This window comes from Penicilliopsis zonata (assembly GCF_001890105.1).
Source record: "Penicilliopsis zonata CBS 506.65 unplaced genomic scaffold ASPZOscaffold_2, whole genome shotgun sequence".
Lineage (NCBI taxonomy): Eukaryota > Fungi > Ascomycota > Eurotiomycetes > Eurotiales > Aspergillaceae > Penicilliopsis > Penicilliopsis zonata.
In genome coordinates, this window is record NW_019208912.1 from 231,170 (window position 1) to 246,634 (window position 15,465).

The 15,465-nt window shown below is 51.7% G+C and overlaps 6 protein-coding genes across 6 annotated transcripts; 3 read left to right on the top strand and 3 right to left on the bottom strand.

Moving 5' to 3' along the window:
* Positions 1-808: 808 nt before the first annotated feature.
* ASPZODRAFT_138984 (hypothetical protein) lies at positions 809-2,806 on the top strand (the record flags this gene model as incomplete). The annotated part of the gene is made up of 1 exon (XM_022724511.1): positions 809-2,806. The coding sequence occupies one exon, from the start codon at positions 809-811 to the stop codon at positions 2,804-2,806; it is 1,998 nt and encodes a 665-aa protein (XP_022584113.1).
* A 284-nt stretch (positions 2,807-3,090) lies between these two features.
* Positions 3,091-4,920, bottom strand: ASPZODRAFT_109141 (hypothetical protein). Its single transcript, XM_022720975.1, has 2 exons — positions 4,063-4,920; positions 3,091-4,007 (listed from the first exon to the last, which is right to left on the bottom strand). The coding sequence occupies exons 1-2, from the start codon at positions 4,466-4,468 to the stop codon at positions 3,439-3,441; spliced, it is 975 nt and encodes a 324-aa protein (XP_022584114.1). The 5' UTR covers positions 4,469-4,920; the 3' UTR covers positions 3,091-3,438.
* Positions 4,921-5,076: 156 nt separating this feature from the next.
* ASPZODRAFT_128091 (hypothetical protein) lies at positions 5,077-6,892 on the top strand. Its single transcript, XM_022721923.1, has 3 exons — positions 5,077-5,739; positions 5,802-6,401; positions 6,462-6,892. The coding sequence occupies exons 1-3, from the start codon at positions 5,139-5,141 to the stop codon at positions 6,677-6,679; spliced, it is 1,419 nt and encodes a 472-aa protein (XP_022584115.1). The 5' UTR covers positions 5,077-5,138; the 3' UTR covers positions 6,680-6,892.
* Positions 6,893-7,332: 440 nt separating this feature from the next.
* On the top strand, positions 7,333-8,144 carry ASPZODRAFT_149117 (hypothetical protein; the record flags this gene model as incomplete). The annotated part of the gene is made up of 2 exons (XM_022725461.1): positions 7,333-7,672; positions 7,735-8,144. The coding sequence occupies 2 exons, from the start codon at positions 7,333-7,335 to the stop codon at positions 8,142-8,144; spliced, it is 750 nt and encodes a 249-aa protein (XP_022584116.1).
* A 15-nt stretch (positions 8,145-8,159) lies between these two features.
* ASPZODRAFT_980705 (hypothetical protein) lies at positions 8,160-11,173 on the bottom strand. Its single transcript, XM_022730571.1, has 2 exons — positions 11,079-11,173; positions 8,160-11,007 (listed from the first exon to the last, which is right to left on the bottom strand). The coding sequence occupies exon 2, from the start codon at positions 10,839-10,841 to the stop codon at positions 8,427-8,429; it is 2,415 nt and encodes an 804-aa protein (XP_022584117.1). The 5' UTR covers positions 10,842-11,007; positions 11,079-11,173; the 3' UTR covers positions 8,160-8,426.
* On the bottom strand, positions 11,133-14,359 carry ASPZODRAFT_128093 (hypothetical protein). Its single transcript, XM_022721924.1, has 9 exons — positions 14,042-14,359; positions 13,836-13,973; positions 13,669-13,779; positions 13,454-13,600; positions 13,028-13,401; positions 12,681-12,975; positions 12,428-12,631; positions 12,188-12,360; positions 11,133-12,122 (listed from the first exon to the last, which is right to left on the bottom strand). Exons 1-9 carry the CDS (start codon positions 14,162-14,164, stop codon positions 11,354-11,356), a joined length of 2,334 nt encoding a protein of 777 aa, XP_022584118.1. The 5' UTR covers positions 14,165-14,359; the 3' UTR covers positions 11,133-11,353.
* Positions 14,360-15,465: the final 1,106 nt, after the last annotated feature.

Genomic DNA, 15,465 nt, shown 5'->3' on the forward strand with positions numbered 1-15,465 from the left:
GATGCAGCACGCGCGCACACACTCTCTCTTCCAGGTCTGATCCCACTGGGACTTGTCGCTGCCCTCGGGGTGGGGGGGATGATGGCCGCCGGTAAATTGAGGTTGTTGACCGCCTTCGGGATAGCTCAGCAGCTTTTTTGGATTCCAGAGAGCAAGCACGTGAGCGGTATTGAAGGCGGTGTGGGAGGCGGAAGGAGGAGCAAAACAAAAAAAACAGAGGCAGGCAAATAGTTTCGCCATAACATCTCTTCACAGCGCTAGACTGCTGCCTCTTTCACGTTGAAAAATTATGGCAAATATGTATTAAAAGGCTGCTGTGGATGTGCGGTATGCTGGCTATATTCTGAAATCTTTCTGTGGCCTTGAAACTCTTCCCATCATTCTCTGACGACATTTAGATGTCACTAGGACTAAATCAAACCTCCTAAGAAGGGCGACTGTTCGTCAGCTTGACGGCTCGAATCTTACAAGCCCATGTGTTGAAGGCTTTTCCTTCGAGGTATCAAAAGGCAGGCTTTGTGGAGTCTACTGCTCTTTTTGAGTCATCAAGATTAGTGTTCTTGAGACTGTTATCCACGGTTATTTCGCCGCTTCGCCGGTGGTGTTCTGCCTAACCCACCTCGCCTACTTGCAGTGTCAAACGACCTTTCATCGCATCACCATACCCCTCCCAAAAGGAAACATCTAGACCGGATCTCCTACATGTGAATTCCCGACTACCCACTTTCTATCGAAGTTTGTACGACTCATCGTTTTCTACCCTTTGAACGGTGCTAGCGACGCTCGATTACCGCTACCCGTCGCTGTGATGGACTCGAGCATGGTTGAAGGTATTTCTACCTCCCCTAAGCACTGCTCTCCCAAATCACCCTCTTTCCCCTTGCCCGGACACTCTGTCCCTGTTGATTCTTCATCATCTGTCATGCCGTCGTTTCTGCTCGTGAATGATCTGGGGCTTACACCTTCCCCTGGGTCCCAGCTGCAGCAGAGGGATGATTCTGTTCAAGAATCCTCCCGAGCCGAGGGACCTCAGCACAGCCAAGTTTCTGCAGAGAAATCCATAGCCGACACGCCCGCTGACTGGGACACATCATGGCTCTGTGATGACTTTTGGAGACAAGTTACAGATGGCTATTCCCTTAGTCTTACGGATGAACAAGCGCTGTGCTTTCCGGATCTTGGAGATTCTGCTTCTATTCAGAATAGCGGGCAGCTCATGGGTCTGTTGAACACAGGAAACTCGGGCGTCACAGACAGTATTTTGCAGATATCTGACCCAGAAAATGGTGGTTTGCAATCAATTTCTGGAGATCCGGCTGACCTTGACAAAGCTTTCCTCCCAGACCCACTCTTTGATGCGGAATTCGGCCTTCATGATTTTGATTTATCTTTGACTGCCCAGAAACGGTCCGCGGACGAGGCTTTCCCCACGGATTTGAACTATCCAGTACCCCTTGAAAAAAGGCGAATCATTGAAGTCCCGCTCGACCAAGGCACTGCACCTTCAGTGGGCACTCCTTATTTGTCTTCTCCCAACTCGTCCCATCAAACCGGATCCGAAACTACAATCACTACACCTGCCGATACCGAGAGGCCGCAGACGCCGGATTCGCTCTTCGATTCTAATGAGGATGACTTTGGTGATGAACCGCTCTTCACAACAAGATCTGAAGAAAATGTGGCTCTAGATCTACCTTCGGAATACCCTACCAAGACTGGCTCTCCTGCCATACAGCTTAGCGTCACTGACCACTGTCCCACTATTGCTTACGATTCACAACCGGTTGACCATGGGTCCCACTATAGCACGGCAATTGGTGCTCAAGTTACAAAGGCTTTTGATACTCCAACACATGCTAGTGATATGACGGGGAAAAGGTTCGCTCTTCAAAGCCAAGATGTTGCTGCTACGAAGATAAACGAGGTTTTGAAACGCCAACATAGCCCACGTGATTACGTATCCCCGTATCCGGTGAACCGTGGTCTCCTAGGATATCTTCCATCTGCACCAGCGGTTCATGTCAAGAGCATTGAAGTGGCGCCGGAAAGCGTCTGTTTACGGGTGAAAGCCCTCCAACTCCGGATCAAACAGTTGACCCATGAGTGCCAGAAGTATAGAAGCCAATGGCTCGAGTCAACGACTATTGACAACATGACGGGAAAATCCAAGGTGGAGCTGCTCAAGGAGGAACTTGGTTCTGTCCGTCGTGTATCCGGCCATCATCAGAGCAAGCTGAAAGAGGCGAGACAGGAGGCTGAAGGATGGAAGAAGCAAGCCCAACACTATGCAACGATCTACAACGAGCTTCTCTACAATGTCCAACATAAGCTGCCGATAGCCACCTTCGTTTCGCCTGCCCATGCACCTCCGTATGCGCCAGGTTTGCCACAGGCCCAACACCTGGCACCCGTTTCTCGCCAGCAAATACCTCTACAACAAATCCCTGTTCAGAAACTCCCTCCACAGCAATTTTCTCCGCAACAATTCCATCCACAGCAGATCCCTCAGCAGATCCCTCCTCGAGAGCGGGTCACCGTGGACTTGACCTTGGATTCTGATACGGAATCAACCCCTGAACCGCAACAGACCCCTTCCGAGCCCAAGCAAACACCAGAGAACGCGGAAGCGCTGAAGAAAATTCGTAATAAGAAGTACCAATGGCTCGACAGAAGCAACCACCCGCAGCATCCAGCGCTGGCGCCAGCAGGAACTCGGGATATAAACGCAGATCGCGGACCGCCCGTTCTCAATGCAGATGAGGAGTTAATTCGCACTTTGGACGAAGAATTGGCGAAGGACCGATAGTTTATTTGAAGCACTTGGTTGGCGACGACGACCCCTGTTGCTCTTTGTCAACGACATGATTGGACGATTTTCTCTTTTCCTTTTCTAAGTGTTCGGTGATAAAACGGCATTCTTAGTATCAGCATAGCGAGGCGATTAAAGAGTTGAATTTTACTTTAAAAGGGTTAACCGGTAGGCGTGCAGATAACTTACATGATAAGACTTCTACTTAGTTAACTATAGTCTCATCTCAAGAATGAATAATTAATGATCATGAGTGGTTGCATCTATAATTGTATAATAATGCAAATAATAATCTAGGCTTCATGACTTCGTAAAGAGTGTCGAGCTTCTTCGCTTGTCTTTTCTTTTTTTCTTGGCAGGTATAAATAACAATAATAATGTGCCTGACGTCTCGCTTAAGGATGAATCGAGGAGAGATCCCTAGGAGCGAGTAGAGTAAATATCCAGATGCAAAACTGTCTTCCCGGTCCCCCTTTTATTGGATATCTATGAATTGAAACCCCGCTATGCATGTATAGGAATGAGAGAAAACCTCTCGACGAGGTCGATGGTCTGTTTCAACAAGCTGTAGGTTATGCGTGCAAAAATCCAAGAAGCCTCCCAAAGCGGTATTGATGGGAAAAAAATCTTTACGAGGCATTAGCCGTTCGTCCGCTATTCTCAGATGGAGAGGAAGAAGGAGGATTCTTTTCTCTCATTTGACGAGCAGAGTCTTTGTTCTTCATGGCTTTCCGAGCCTTCCTTCCACCGCAGCACGCAGCACAGCAAGAGCCGAATTGGAGGATGAAGGCAAGCAAGGAGAAGGCCGAGGCGATCCACATGAAGACCATCATGCGGATTCCCAGCCATGCTTTGATATTGAGCTCCTCGGAGGCGGAAACGAAAACGTTGCGGAAGAGAACGAACATGACGGTTGCGACGATGGAGGCGGCGACGGTGAACAGGGCGACGAGAAAGGTAATGATGGTGAAGGGAAGGGACCGGAGCAACACAAATGTATGGCGGTGGTGGATATGCTGGGCTTGGTTCACTTGAGGATCAGAAGAGAGTGTCTGTGGTGGACGCGCGGAGACGGCAAAGGGCGATAGGAAGATGAGTACGAAGGACAACAGGGTTGCTGTTATGAAGAGGCCAAACATCCACTCGGAGGCAATGCGAGCAATCTTCAGCGCACTAGTGATCTCAGCTGGCAGGGCAACTAAGAACACTGTTAGAACCCAAACTCCGACCCATTCTAATGCAGTTTCTCTTACTGGTGGCTCCGGCGAGCAGCTCGCTGAGCAGAATCTTGACCGGATTGAACGCATAAAGGGCTTTCGGCTTAGAGCAGTCTGTGATGCCCGTGTCATCGTAGCCCTCGCAAAACCCCCATAAGCCCACCTGGTAGAAATCATGTAGACCGATGGAGCGTGCAATCGAGTTGATCAGGACGGCATTGGGCACAGAGAGCGGAATGATATCGGACAGATCAATCTTGAGGAAGTACGTATCGCGAAGCACCGGCTTGTTCGATAGATTTCCGATGAGCACCAGCAGTAAGAATATCCAAGTGATGAGGTAGAGAAGCGACCGGATCAGCCGATGCCACACCACTGTCGACCTTCGTCGTCCGGCCATCGGCCGCGGAGCCGCCTTGCGAAATTGAGGGAGCTTTGCCATGGACGAAGCCAGCGGTGATGCTTCTATCAGACAGAGACCACGGTCAGACGAGAGGAGAGAAAAATGTCTAACATCCGATGAACCACGCTCGAGCCAGGTTGTTGGATGACGTGGGGACAGGAGACGGGTTGACTGAAGAGACCCCCTCGACGTCGCTGGCTCTGTAGCTACCGCGATGGACCAGTGATCTTCATAGGATCAGGGGTTGCAAACTTGGCAGAGTCGCAGAGTCTTTTTTTGGGACCGAACCCTGAGCGCCAGACGGTCGAGATCATCGTATGTACCCAGCAGTCTGGAAAATCGCCAGCCACTATCGATCCACCTCAACGTCATGGGCGGCACGGAAATACTCCACTTGAATCCACTCAGGGCACTGCCTCGATTTTTTTGGTAGCCTAAAGCGAAGGACTGATGGTCCACTATTCGGGCTGTCTGGATGGGCAGGGGGCGATCATCATATTGTACGGAGTACTCGGCAGTTGACAAACGCATGGTTTCCTGATTGAGATCTTGCGTTGGGCCGCCCCCGCCGTTCAAACGTCTCCCTCTCTTTTTTTTGTGCCCAAGAAGTCTTTTCCCCAATTTGAAATTTGCCTTTTTTTTTTTTTTTTTGGCTCGCTATCCTCGCTATCCATGCAGAAATATTGATAGAGACAGTCTTGGAGTCAGGATGCGGTTGTTATTGCTTCTCTCGCTGCTCGGGGTGGCTCCAGTATGGGCCAAGGACAAGACCACCACCTCCTCGTCTACGACAGAAACCGATGCCACCACGACGGGGTCATTGCTGACCGTTGAAGGCACCATCTCAACCGTCTCTGCAGAGGCTACGGTGCCTACTGGGGACTATCTTTCGTACACTAGCACCATCACTCTGTCTACGGATTCTGCCGGAGAAGTATATACCTCCGTCGTGACGGGGAATGAGACGGGGACTGCGACAAAGACGACGACTGTGACGACAACGTCAGGAAACTCGACGGAGACCACAACCCAGACCACCACGTCAGTATCAGTGACAGTGCTTGTGGGAGGCCAGACAGCAACGGGGAACTCAACAGCGAATGCCACCTCAACAACCTCAGCCGCAGCAACGTCGACCTCGCAAGTTGTCAACACCCAGCCTTGCAATGGCTATCCGGAATTCTGCGCCCGCCAGTACTCGAATATTACCATGGTGACAGCTCACAACAGTCCGTTTGTGCGGCCGGGAAACATTGCATCCAACCAAGCCTTGGATGTCACCTCGCAGTTGAATGATGGTATCCGCATGTGTAGGTACCCCAATTCTATCAACCTTTCTTTTCCATGGAAAAGATGCTGACTTGAACCCCAGTACAATTTCAGACGCATTTGGTCAACGGTACCATGTACCTGTGTCACACCTCGTGCGAATTGCTTAACATGGGGCCCTTGGAGGATTATCTCACCACGGTTGCCAAATGGATGAAGAAAAACCCCTACGATGTAGTCACCATTCTCGTCGGCAATGGCGACTATGTTGCGCCGGGAAACTATACATCAGCCTTCCAGAACTCAGGCATCCTCGACTACGTGTACACGCCGTCAGTGATTCCCATGTCTGTGGATGATTGGCCCACATTATCCAGTATGATCCTCAACGGGAACCGTCTTGTGGTCTTCATGGATTATGAAGCCAACCAGTCTAAGATTCCGTGGCTGATGGACGAATTCACGCAAATATGGGAGACACCCTTTTCTCCTGTCAACCGTGACTTCCCATGCACCATCCAACGGCCGCCAGGGCTATCTGCGAATGCCTCAAAGAGCCACATGTACATGGCAAACCACAATTTGAATCTCGAGGTCAGCATTGCCGGTCTAGATATGTTGATTCCTAACACGGCGCTCCTGGATGTGACCAACGCTGTCTCCGGCTATGGTAGCCTTGGCCGAATGGCCAACAACTGTTCTGGTAAGGCCCCCTTATACTAATACGTATTCTAATCTTCACGTTCCTTGCTAACTGGCCAAGAAAAATGGAATCGTCCCCCGAACTTTCTCCTCGTTGATTATTACAATTATGGCAATTTCAACGGCTCCGTCTTCGAAGTAGCTGCCAAGATGAACGGAGTCAATTACACTGCTAAATGCTGCGACGTGACATCTGGAGCCTCAATGCCCATCACCGGGCGACGCACTGCCGTCTTCATGACGTTTATTGCCGGCTTGCACCTCCTCTCGTATCTTTGATTTGATTATTAGCATTATCACTACTTTTTACCCTGTTTATATTACATCTTGATCGTGTGCATGACCTAGAAATGATCTGGCTCGGCGTTGGGGTTTCACCTATTCTCACGGATGAATGATTTGTCTGCAAAGCAATTCATGTCGATGTCAGTCTACTCCGTATATCTGTATCATATCAATACAACGGATCTCTAAACTCAATATTATCAGCCCTTCTGAATATCAGAGAGTAAGTAGTTGGACAGTAGAAATTAGCTCTCTTCCTACACGACTTCTAGTCAACTTGGTTAAAGGTTAAACTGGGTCATTGGCCAACTGGCCAACTGGCCAACTAGAGTAGCAACTACCTAGCTTAGGTACCTAGGTAAGGTACCTGTTAGTTAGTAGTTGGTTTCCCAGAGGCTAGCAGGAGGTTAGGTAACTAACTAGTTAGTTAACTAGAGGAGGTACATACGTATTATGTAAGTCCCCGGCTGAGGCTCTCCGCAATCAACCACCACGATATTTTGACCAGTATTGACTCGACAACCCCCGCCCATTGTCGTTCCTTACTCTCGAAGAGAACTCAACCTCAGAACAAATCCACCGAGAAAAAGAAGAAGACACACCAAAGACCGCCGTGGATTCTAGAGAAAGGACGACAACAAGCGAAAATGGTCGACATCGTCCCTCTCTCCTCGTACCCCTCTTACATCGATCTGCTCCCCTCGATCCAAACGTGCAACATCACGAACCTGCCGGAGAACTACTTCTTGAAATACTACCTCTACCATGCGCTGACCTGGCCGCAATTGAGCTTTGTGGCCGTCGTACGCCCAAAGAATGGCTACGCCGCGGGTCCCGGCAAAGAGTACCCCAAGGTGGTCGGGTATGTGCTCGCAAAGATGGAGGAGGAGCCAACGGACGGGCTGGCACACGGCCATATCACCAGTTTGAGCGTGATGCGCACGCATAGACGGCTGGGGATTGCCGAGCGGTTGATGCGGATGAGTCGTAAGTACACAATATTATGCATCGTGTTTTTTTTTCTTAATTTTAATCCTAATTTTTGCTAGAACGAGCAATGGCCGAGTCCCACCGCGCAAACTACGCCTCTCTGCATGTGCGTATGTCCAACACCGCGGCTCTGCACTTGTACCGTGACACGCTGGGCTTCGAGGTGGAAAAAGTCGAGAGCAAGTACTACGCGGACGGGGAGGATGCGTACGCGATGAAGATGGACCTGCGCAGTATGTGGATCGACTGGGCGGAGATCGAACGCGTGGATAAGGAGAAGCTGCGGCAGCAGGAGAAGGAGCAGAAAAAGACAGACGGCGACGGCGACGACGACGGCCACCCGGACGAGGGCGACGAGGTCGGCGAGCTCGGCAAGAAGGACGCCGACAAGATGATCCGGGTCAAGGTCGGGCGTGCACTGGGCGTCGGGGATCTTGTGGAGCGGAACGAGGCCCAGGGTACTTCTTAAAAATTTTTTTTTTTACTAGTTGATCAGGAATGATGACCACGGCCGCATTCATGAAGCTAGAGATATTCCAAAAGAAAGAGAAGAAGAACATATGCAATCGACTCTGGTTGTATTTCATGACGAGTCAATCCGACACTGTACATCGAAGTCTATGGGCCTCTGAACACATAAATGACTATTATGTACTATGACAACGAGAGAACCGCTTATATGCAATTCAAAATGTAAGAAAAGAAAAGAAAAGAAATCGTCATATCGTAGACCCCGGGAACTTCCATCCAACTATTGCTTTCTGTCTTCCGCCTGCTCCGCTCTCTTCATCACTCCACTCTGCTGTCCACGATCACCGCTCCACGGCGTCAGACCTGACCCTCTCGCAAAGCTGACGTCTGGGCGACTTGTGGCCGGAGAGGATGGCTGACTGGCCTCGCGCGTTGTCTTGCTGGTCTTATCCTCTTTCTTGCTCTTGTCCTTTTTCTTCTGCTTCTCCTCTTTACGCTGTTTCTCTTCCTTCTTCCGTTGCTCTTTGGCCTGTTTGAGCAGCTCCTTGACCCGTAGCTTATGCTCTCCGCGCGAAAGTCCTTTCGTGGGACCTGTTGATGAAGGGGTGCCCACGCCCTGAGAGCTGCCGTGCGAGGAATTCGTGCTGGGTGTGGTGAGAGATCCAATCTCTGATCCAGGGGTTGACTGCTCGATAGGGCTAACAGGCAACGGCGCGGTCCTGAATCTTTCAATCGGGTTCTCGTCCAGGCGTAGACTGCTCAGCTCACGACTAAGCGGCACAGGTTCTTCAGAGGCTTCTTTTTCTTCTTTTTCTTCTTCTTCTTCTTCGTTTCCCGGTTGAGTCTCAGCATCGGTATCCTCGTTGCCTCTATTGCGTCGGGACCGTCGCTCCTGGCGGCGCAACGCCCGTCGTGACCGCCGCTGCTCGCGATGCTCATCCCGAGCTCTGCGCAGCACCTCCCGGAGGGCCTTCTTTGTCGCCCGCATTTCCTCCTTGGTAGCTCGCTTGGCAGCCCACTTTTGCTGATGTTGCTCTGGGGATTCCCATCGTCCTCCCCGGCCCCCATGATGATAACCCCTGCCGTGCCGCCAAGGGCCAGGCCTATCAAGCCCGTTGATCCGGGCCTGGCGACGGTATGCATTGAGTTCCTCAAGTTGGCGGTGCAGACCCACCGCCGTGTTATACAGTTCGCGGTCGTGCTGGCCATCCAACGAGAGAAGCTGTGCCCGAATATTCGCGTAGTCGGAGGCGCTCAGATCAGAAGTCGTTAACAGGGAATCAACGGAAGAGAGCGAGGACTCCGACACACTCGAGCTCATAGAGTCACTACGGTGTCGCCGGGCCTGGTTGTGAGTGGCCATGTTAGGCTCTGTCAGTGCTCTTGCTGGGGCTGGAGGTATGACGGGCGATGCGCGTTCACTGTTATTGTTCGCAGCCATAGGGGTAACCTGGTTCAGCTTGTGCTCCCCACTCAGTCGACCGGGGTCGTAGGGTCGCGAGTTAAAGCCGCCGAAGAAACCTTCGACCTTCCGTCCGCCATGGCTCGTGTGCTTCTCAAACCACCGACCTTGCGCTAACGCGTGTTCTTCCACTTTTTGCCCGTATAGCTGAGCCTGGGCGCTGATCTGATCACCGTACTGTTGGGCCTGCTCGCCGATCCGCTCTCCGTATTTTTGGGCTTGAGATGCTAGGGACGTAATCCATCCGAGAGGGCCATTTGCATTTGAGGGAGGGGGGTACTGTGATGCGTATGGGGGTTGACTCCATCCCCAGTTATTCCACTGCGGTGCCGGCGCAAGATTGGGTGGAGGCGGAGGCGGATATGGAGAGTGATGTCCGGGTAAATGGTGAGGAGGTGCCCCATACGGGAAAAAAGGGCTGTGGTGGAATGGACCAGGAGCGGCCTGGTTGGAAGGGAAATTGGGCATTGTATTTGCTCGATGGGCAAACATGCCATTCGGCCCTTGCGCGTTGTACGGCTGGCCCTGAAGTCCAACAGGCCAAGTGTCTTGTTGCGATGAAGCCCCCCCAGCGGATTCCCCAGACACGATACTCTGGCCGTCCTGGGACGCCTTTGTTGCAGCGGGGTAGCATTTCGGGCAGAGCGGCGACGCAGGTGCGTGCTCGGGGTCTGTGACGTAGACAAACACGACGCGAGTTGCACGAGGCTCGAAAAAGTTCAGATTCCACTCCTCCACTACGGCTGCAATCCGAGCACTCCGCTGGTCGTCTGTTTCCTGCGGTCGGTCCTTGCGATCCCGTTGGATCTCCGCCCGAAGTCGTCGAGGCAGGTGATCGGAGGCGGAAGCCAGACCCAGATGCGAAGGAAACAGGAACTTGAGGAAAGTATCCCAGTCCTGCTGGGCGATCTCATCTCTTCGGGAATTCCAACAGCGCGGCCGGCGAGGGAAATCCTTCGACTGGCTCCGCGGGTATATTGTCAGATGGTGTTGGAGAACGGTCCGGCTCTCATCGATGACCGTCGGCGGTCTCTCCGTAAAATAGGACGCCGCAGAGGAGAAATGATCCGGGGGAGCCGTGTAGGCCACAGACTGATGACCGGAAGCAGGTCTCGCCTGGTCGGCTGTCGGACTCCTCTCCAAGGCTTCTCGACGGTATTGCAACGGTTGGGCAGAGTTCGCGAGCGGATCAACCGTGGAATATGGAGGAGGGGGGACATCGTCGGAATCCATCGCTGAAGCGGAGCCCAGAGCCCAGGAATGCAGTAAAAAATGTCAATCAAAAAGTTCTATCTTCCTATCACGACAAGCAACGCGAGGTTATCCGATCGTCCCAAGTCATCGCGTGGAGGCCCACCAAGTGCCGCCTGGCGAGGTCTGATTCGTATCACAACGAGCTCTGGAGTCAGAGGGGAGGCAAAGTCAGTTCACCAACACGACAGAGGGGAAAAAAGGGCAGCTAGCTAGTACCTTGGACTCCGATCTTAGATCTGGGGAAGAGACGTATGCTATGTTGGCTGCGGGCGGGGGAGAAAGTTGAACGTCGCCGTCGGAAACGAACTGTTTGGCCCGACACAAAGACAAAGTCCGATTGGGGGGAAACCCATGCACGAGAACCCGCCTACGAAGGGTAGAGACAAAGAAAAGACAAAGACAAGGCAATACCCGACGGATTACACGATCCGAGTTCTCATGTCATAAAAACTCTAGCGGTTACTATTATATTATGTGACATATACGGAGTATCAGTCCCAAGCGTCTCCCCATCCGTCATCTTCGTCCAAATCCTTGGGTTTGGTATCGATCTTTTTCGCCGGGACCACGACAGTCTTGGGTTTCGTCGACGTCGTTCGTGATGGGGTTAAAGGTGTTGATGTAGGCTTGTTTAGGCCCTTGGGTAGCGGTTTCTTAGCCTTGGCTTTGGACTGTGCGGCAAGCCAGCCAGCAAAGTCGGGTTCTCCACCATCATCGTATGGCACAGGGGTTGACTTCTGTGGCTGTGCATTGCTACGGAGTTTCGTATCGATTGCGGCCGAAAAGGGGTCGGCGGCGGCGGTTTCTTCGTCTTCATCATCTTCTATAGCGCCCCAGGCATCGTAGACATCTTCCGTCTCCTCGTCGTCTTCCTCCTGTGTGACCATTGCGGGTTGTTCGGATAACGAGCGTCCCAGCAGTGCAGCGGTAGGACGGATGGCAGGAAGGTCCGGCTGCGTTGTAGACGCCGTTTTAGAAAGGCGAGGGACAGATGCGGGACGAACGGTCTCCGCCACGGCGGCACTGCCACCGTTGGCTGTCGGCTCAATCTGACCATTGGCGGCCGCGATCTTATTGGTAAAGGACGAGATCGCCCATCCAGACCAGGACTGGTCATTCGATGTTCCTATCCGCGCGGTGTCAGGGGCTGCTTCTGCGGTGCTAGGTGGTGGCAGTGCACTGTCGGCCATGGTGCTGCTGAATTTTCGGATTCGGTGAAGGTAAACATCGAGTGTCTTGTTTGCTTGATCTCTTACTAGCCTGGAAATGTGTCAGCCTAAGATATTTTATTTCGAGGGTAATTTGTTGATGGCTGCTTCGCTCACTTTTCTTTGTCCAGAAGGACAGGACATATCGCAGGAAGAATCTTCGATGCACAATCGTCCTCGGTGAAATACTCAATTGTCGCTGCCAGTGCCAGCAAACCGGCGCTACGAGCATGGACAAAAGGGTCCCTGGTTGCCCTGCTGAAAGCAGCAATAAGGACCTTGGATCGGGTCTGCCGTGAAACATTAGCAACGGTTTTTGAAGAAGATGTGCCAAAAATTGGTATCTATCCCACGTACGCCTTGTCCCAAATTTTTCGCAATCTTGCCCAGGCAAATAGTAGTATTCGTACGAATACCTGCCTGCTCATCGTTTGCTGTGCGTGCCAGGAACTTGAGCAGGTCTCCGTTGATTGTCCGGTCACTTAGCTTGCCCACCACCGAGAGAACAGCCTTGACAGTCTGCTCGCGAACTATCGGGGCTACATCTGTAAAACCAGAAGTCTAGAAAAGGTTATGAAGAGAATTCCGAGTGGGAAGATCGGGAACATACCATTTGGGGGAAGATCTTGTCGTTCACAATCTTCTGGGAGAGATTGTCAACCATCAAGGGCAAATTGTCCAGTAAGCACACCCGAAGTGCCCGGTCCGGGTTCCCAAACAAGCGGACAATCACTGGGGTCAGCCTTGAATTGTACTCATCTGGCGTGAGTTTGGTGCCAATCTTCAGGATTGCAGAAAGGACTTTGGGACCACCGCCACCAAACTCGACCGATTTCAACAACTCAGGCAGGACTTTCATTTTGAAGAAGTCCTCGGGAAAGTCTTCGGACAGCTGGTCCAGCTCGCTGTATTGTATTAGCTTATAATCGACCAGGAAAAATAGAGCAAGATGCCTACTTGATAAACTCCTCCCTTTCTGCCTCATCCTTGAGACCCAAGCTTTCAATGTCTTCTGTGAGTCGAATCAAGGGTGTTTGGAAAAATCCCCCGCTCCGCTTTCCTTGCTCTAGGAAATGCGAGGCACTCAGCCTAATCTTTGGATTTGCAGTGCACAAGCGCTTATAACTCTGCTGCATGCTCGGAGGGATGTTTGTGGTCTTGCCAGCCTGGTCTGCTCCAGCAAAGTGGCCATTGAAAATCTCGAATATTAAGATCCCAAGTCCATACGCATCAACCGCTCCAAGCGGATGGCGTTTGACTGCGTCCCACCCGGCTTTGACTATCTCTGGAGGCGTGTATCTGGCTGCATCAGGTACCAAGCTGCCGTATGTCTATCCTGTGTGTCAGCTACTGATAACCATAGCCTCAAGACAAACAACTCACGTATATAATGGCGTCGTCTTCTTTCATCGAACTGAGAATGTCGAATCCGCCGAGCCTCCATTCACCACTTTCACTGGTGAAGACCGACGAGGCTCGCACAGCACCATGCACGGAGGAAGCGTCTTCGTTAATGAACTTGAGCGTAGACTGTAATTCACACCCATATATGGATCAGCAGCTGCGATGTTGATGTCCAGGATTGCTCTCCCACCTACCGCGATTGTATATATACCCCATTTAGCGGTTTCTTCACTCAGACTTTTGCGCTTCACATGCCACAAGAGGGGAACAACACGCTCGGTCATAATATAGAGGCTAGTGTCTGTCTATGCTCCCACGCGTTAGACACCAGTCCACTGTCCTGTCCACTGGGCAAATGTACCTCAATAGTGTCCAGCACTTTGATGACCCCCGGGTGCCTCAGCGTTCGTGATTTGCGCACGGCATTCTTGGCTAACGGTAGTCGTGACTTGTTCGAAGCGACATCAAACGTGAACACACTGCATGCTGATCCATCGTCCTATGCGAAAAGGTCCGCGTTAGTTGGTGACGTCTGGCGACAGCAGGTGGAAGAGGACACAGGCATACCCGTTTTGTCGCATTGTGAAGCGTCCACAGAGAGTCGCCGATGTCCACTCGATCCCCGAGGGCGAATGGAAATGAGCTACCTTTAGCAATCGCAGATGCGACAGCTGACTTGAGGAAATCCATGGTGGTCGTCGGGGTTCTTCTGCAACTTGTCTCAGACAAGACGAACAACCGCTGTTTGTAGCCAAGGCAGACACTGTACAAGATGGCGTCTCAGTTGGCGGACCACCAAAGCATGCTGCAACGCTGAACAGAAGAAGGAGAGTAAGGAAAGCAAACCGATGGTTTCGAAACAGTTGATTTAATATTCAGAGTGAGACATCCGTCTTGTATCCCGATAGCTGTTCTCACTCCCGCCCGTGATGGCCTCAGGCAGCAGGTATTGCCCCGCCCTAATCTGGTTTAGGCCGGAGATCACCAGAGAGCTGAACGTGGTTTCGTTTCCTGACAGCAAAACAATCTCCTTGTTATCAGCTCTCCGCCAACCAGTTCGACAAGCCTGGTAAGTCAAAGTGATATTCTTCCTCCCCTTTTGCTCTTCCAAAACTACACATTCTATTCTGCTCGAATCTCCAATGATGTCACCCTGGTAAAAGGTCAGACCGCGCCACTCCCGGGCTGTACTCCTCCCCGAAGTGTGCTCTCCCTCCTGTTTTCTCCGCGTGTACCCTTCAAGACCAGATGCAACCCGACCAGTGAAGACCGGACGAGCCACTGAATCCCACCTCCCATCTCCAAAGGGGAAGATCGCATCGAAAAGCTTCGGTCCTCTTTCTCCCTCTCTCTCTCTCTCTCTCTCTTGTCCAGACCTCTTATCTTGCATCTTGCAAGCACATGTTGATCGTGAAAGGGTACAAGGCCCAAAGCCACGAGATCTACGGCATTGGAAAGAGAAAACAAAAAGCATCTTGCCTTGGAGGAGACGTGTGCACATCATTCAGCCGCAATTTGGGGTTCCTGATCCGCTCCGTTGCCATGAGGAATTCCAGGAACCAATGGCTGCGGCGCACAATGGCGGCTTGGATAGGTCCTCAAGGGCTTCTGAGCGAGAGTTGAGACGGGTCCGAAGTGAACTCGATCCGCTTGTGCTCCCTGACAAAGACGGGCGGGAATGTGGAATCGGGCTGTTGTTCCATCTTCATCGGTTATGCGAATGGGTATTGATTTGCATGTTGGAGGGGGGTGAGAGAGCACCGCGGATTCAACTCGGGAGAATCGAATGACGACGAAAATATAAACTGAAAAGACCTGAGGAGAGATGGGAGCGGGTTTTCCTTTGTCTGCCACGTTGCTCGTTTCGTCAAGCCTTATGACCATACGATGTTGGCTAACTGATTGGACTCTACAGATAGACGTTTCATACGGTGTACACTTTATGATCTTGAGGCTAGACTCTGAAATTCGGGTCGGGCTGTGTGTGTGTG

Coding starts and splice junctions, on each gene's coding strand:
- ASPZODRAFT_128091 (XM_022721923.1), top strand. CDS start 5,139: ATGCGGTTGTTATTGCTTCTCTCGCTGCTCGGGGTGGCTCCAGTATGG. Junction 5,740..5,801: donor GAATGATGGTATCCGCATGT/GTAGGTACCCCA, acceptor CTTGAACCCCAG/TACAATTTCAGACGCATTTG. Junction 6,402..6,461: donor AATGGCCAACAACTGTTCTG/GTAAGGCCCCCT, acceptor TAACTGGCCAAG/AAAAATGGAATCGTCCCCCG.
- ASPZODRAFT_980705 (XM_022730571.1), bottom strand. CDS start 10,841: ATGGATTCCGACGATGTCCCCCCTCCTCCATATTCCACGGTTGATCCG.
- ASPZODRAFT_128093 (XM_022721924.1), bottom strand. CDS start 14,164: ATGGATTTCCTCAAGTCAGCTGTCGCATCTGCGATTGCTAAAGGTAGC. Junction 13,780..13,835: donor AAGTGCTGGACACTATTGAG/GTACATTTGCCC, acceptor GTGGGAGCATAG/ACAGACACTAGCCTCTATAT. Junction 13,402..13,453: donor AAGACGACGCCATTATATAC/GTGAGTTGTTTG, acceptor CACACAGGATAG/ACATACGGCAGCTTGGTACC.
- ASPZODRAFT_109141 (XM_022720975.1), bottom strand. CDS start 4,468: ATGGCAAAGCTCCCTCAATTTCGCAAGGCGGCTCCGCGGCCGATGGCC. Junction 4,008..4,062: donor GCTGCTCGCCGGAGCCACCA/GTAAGAGAAACT, acceptor CAGTGTTCTTAG/TTGCCCTGCCAGCTGAGATC.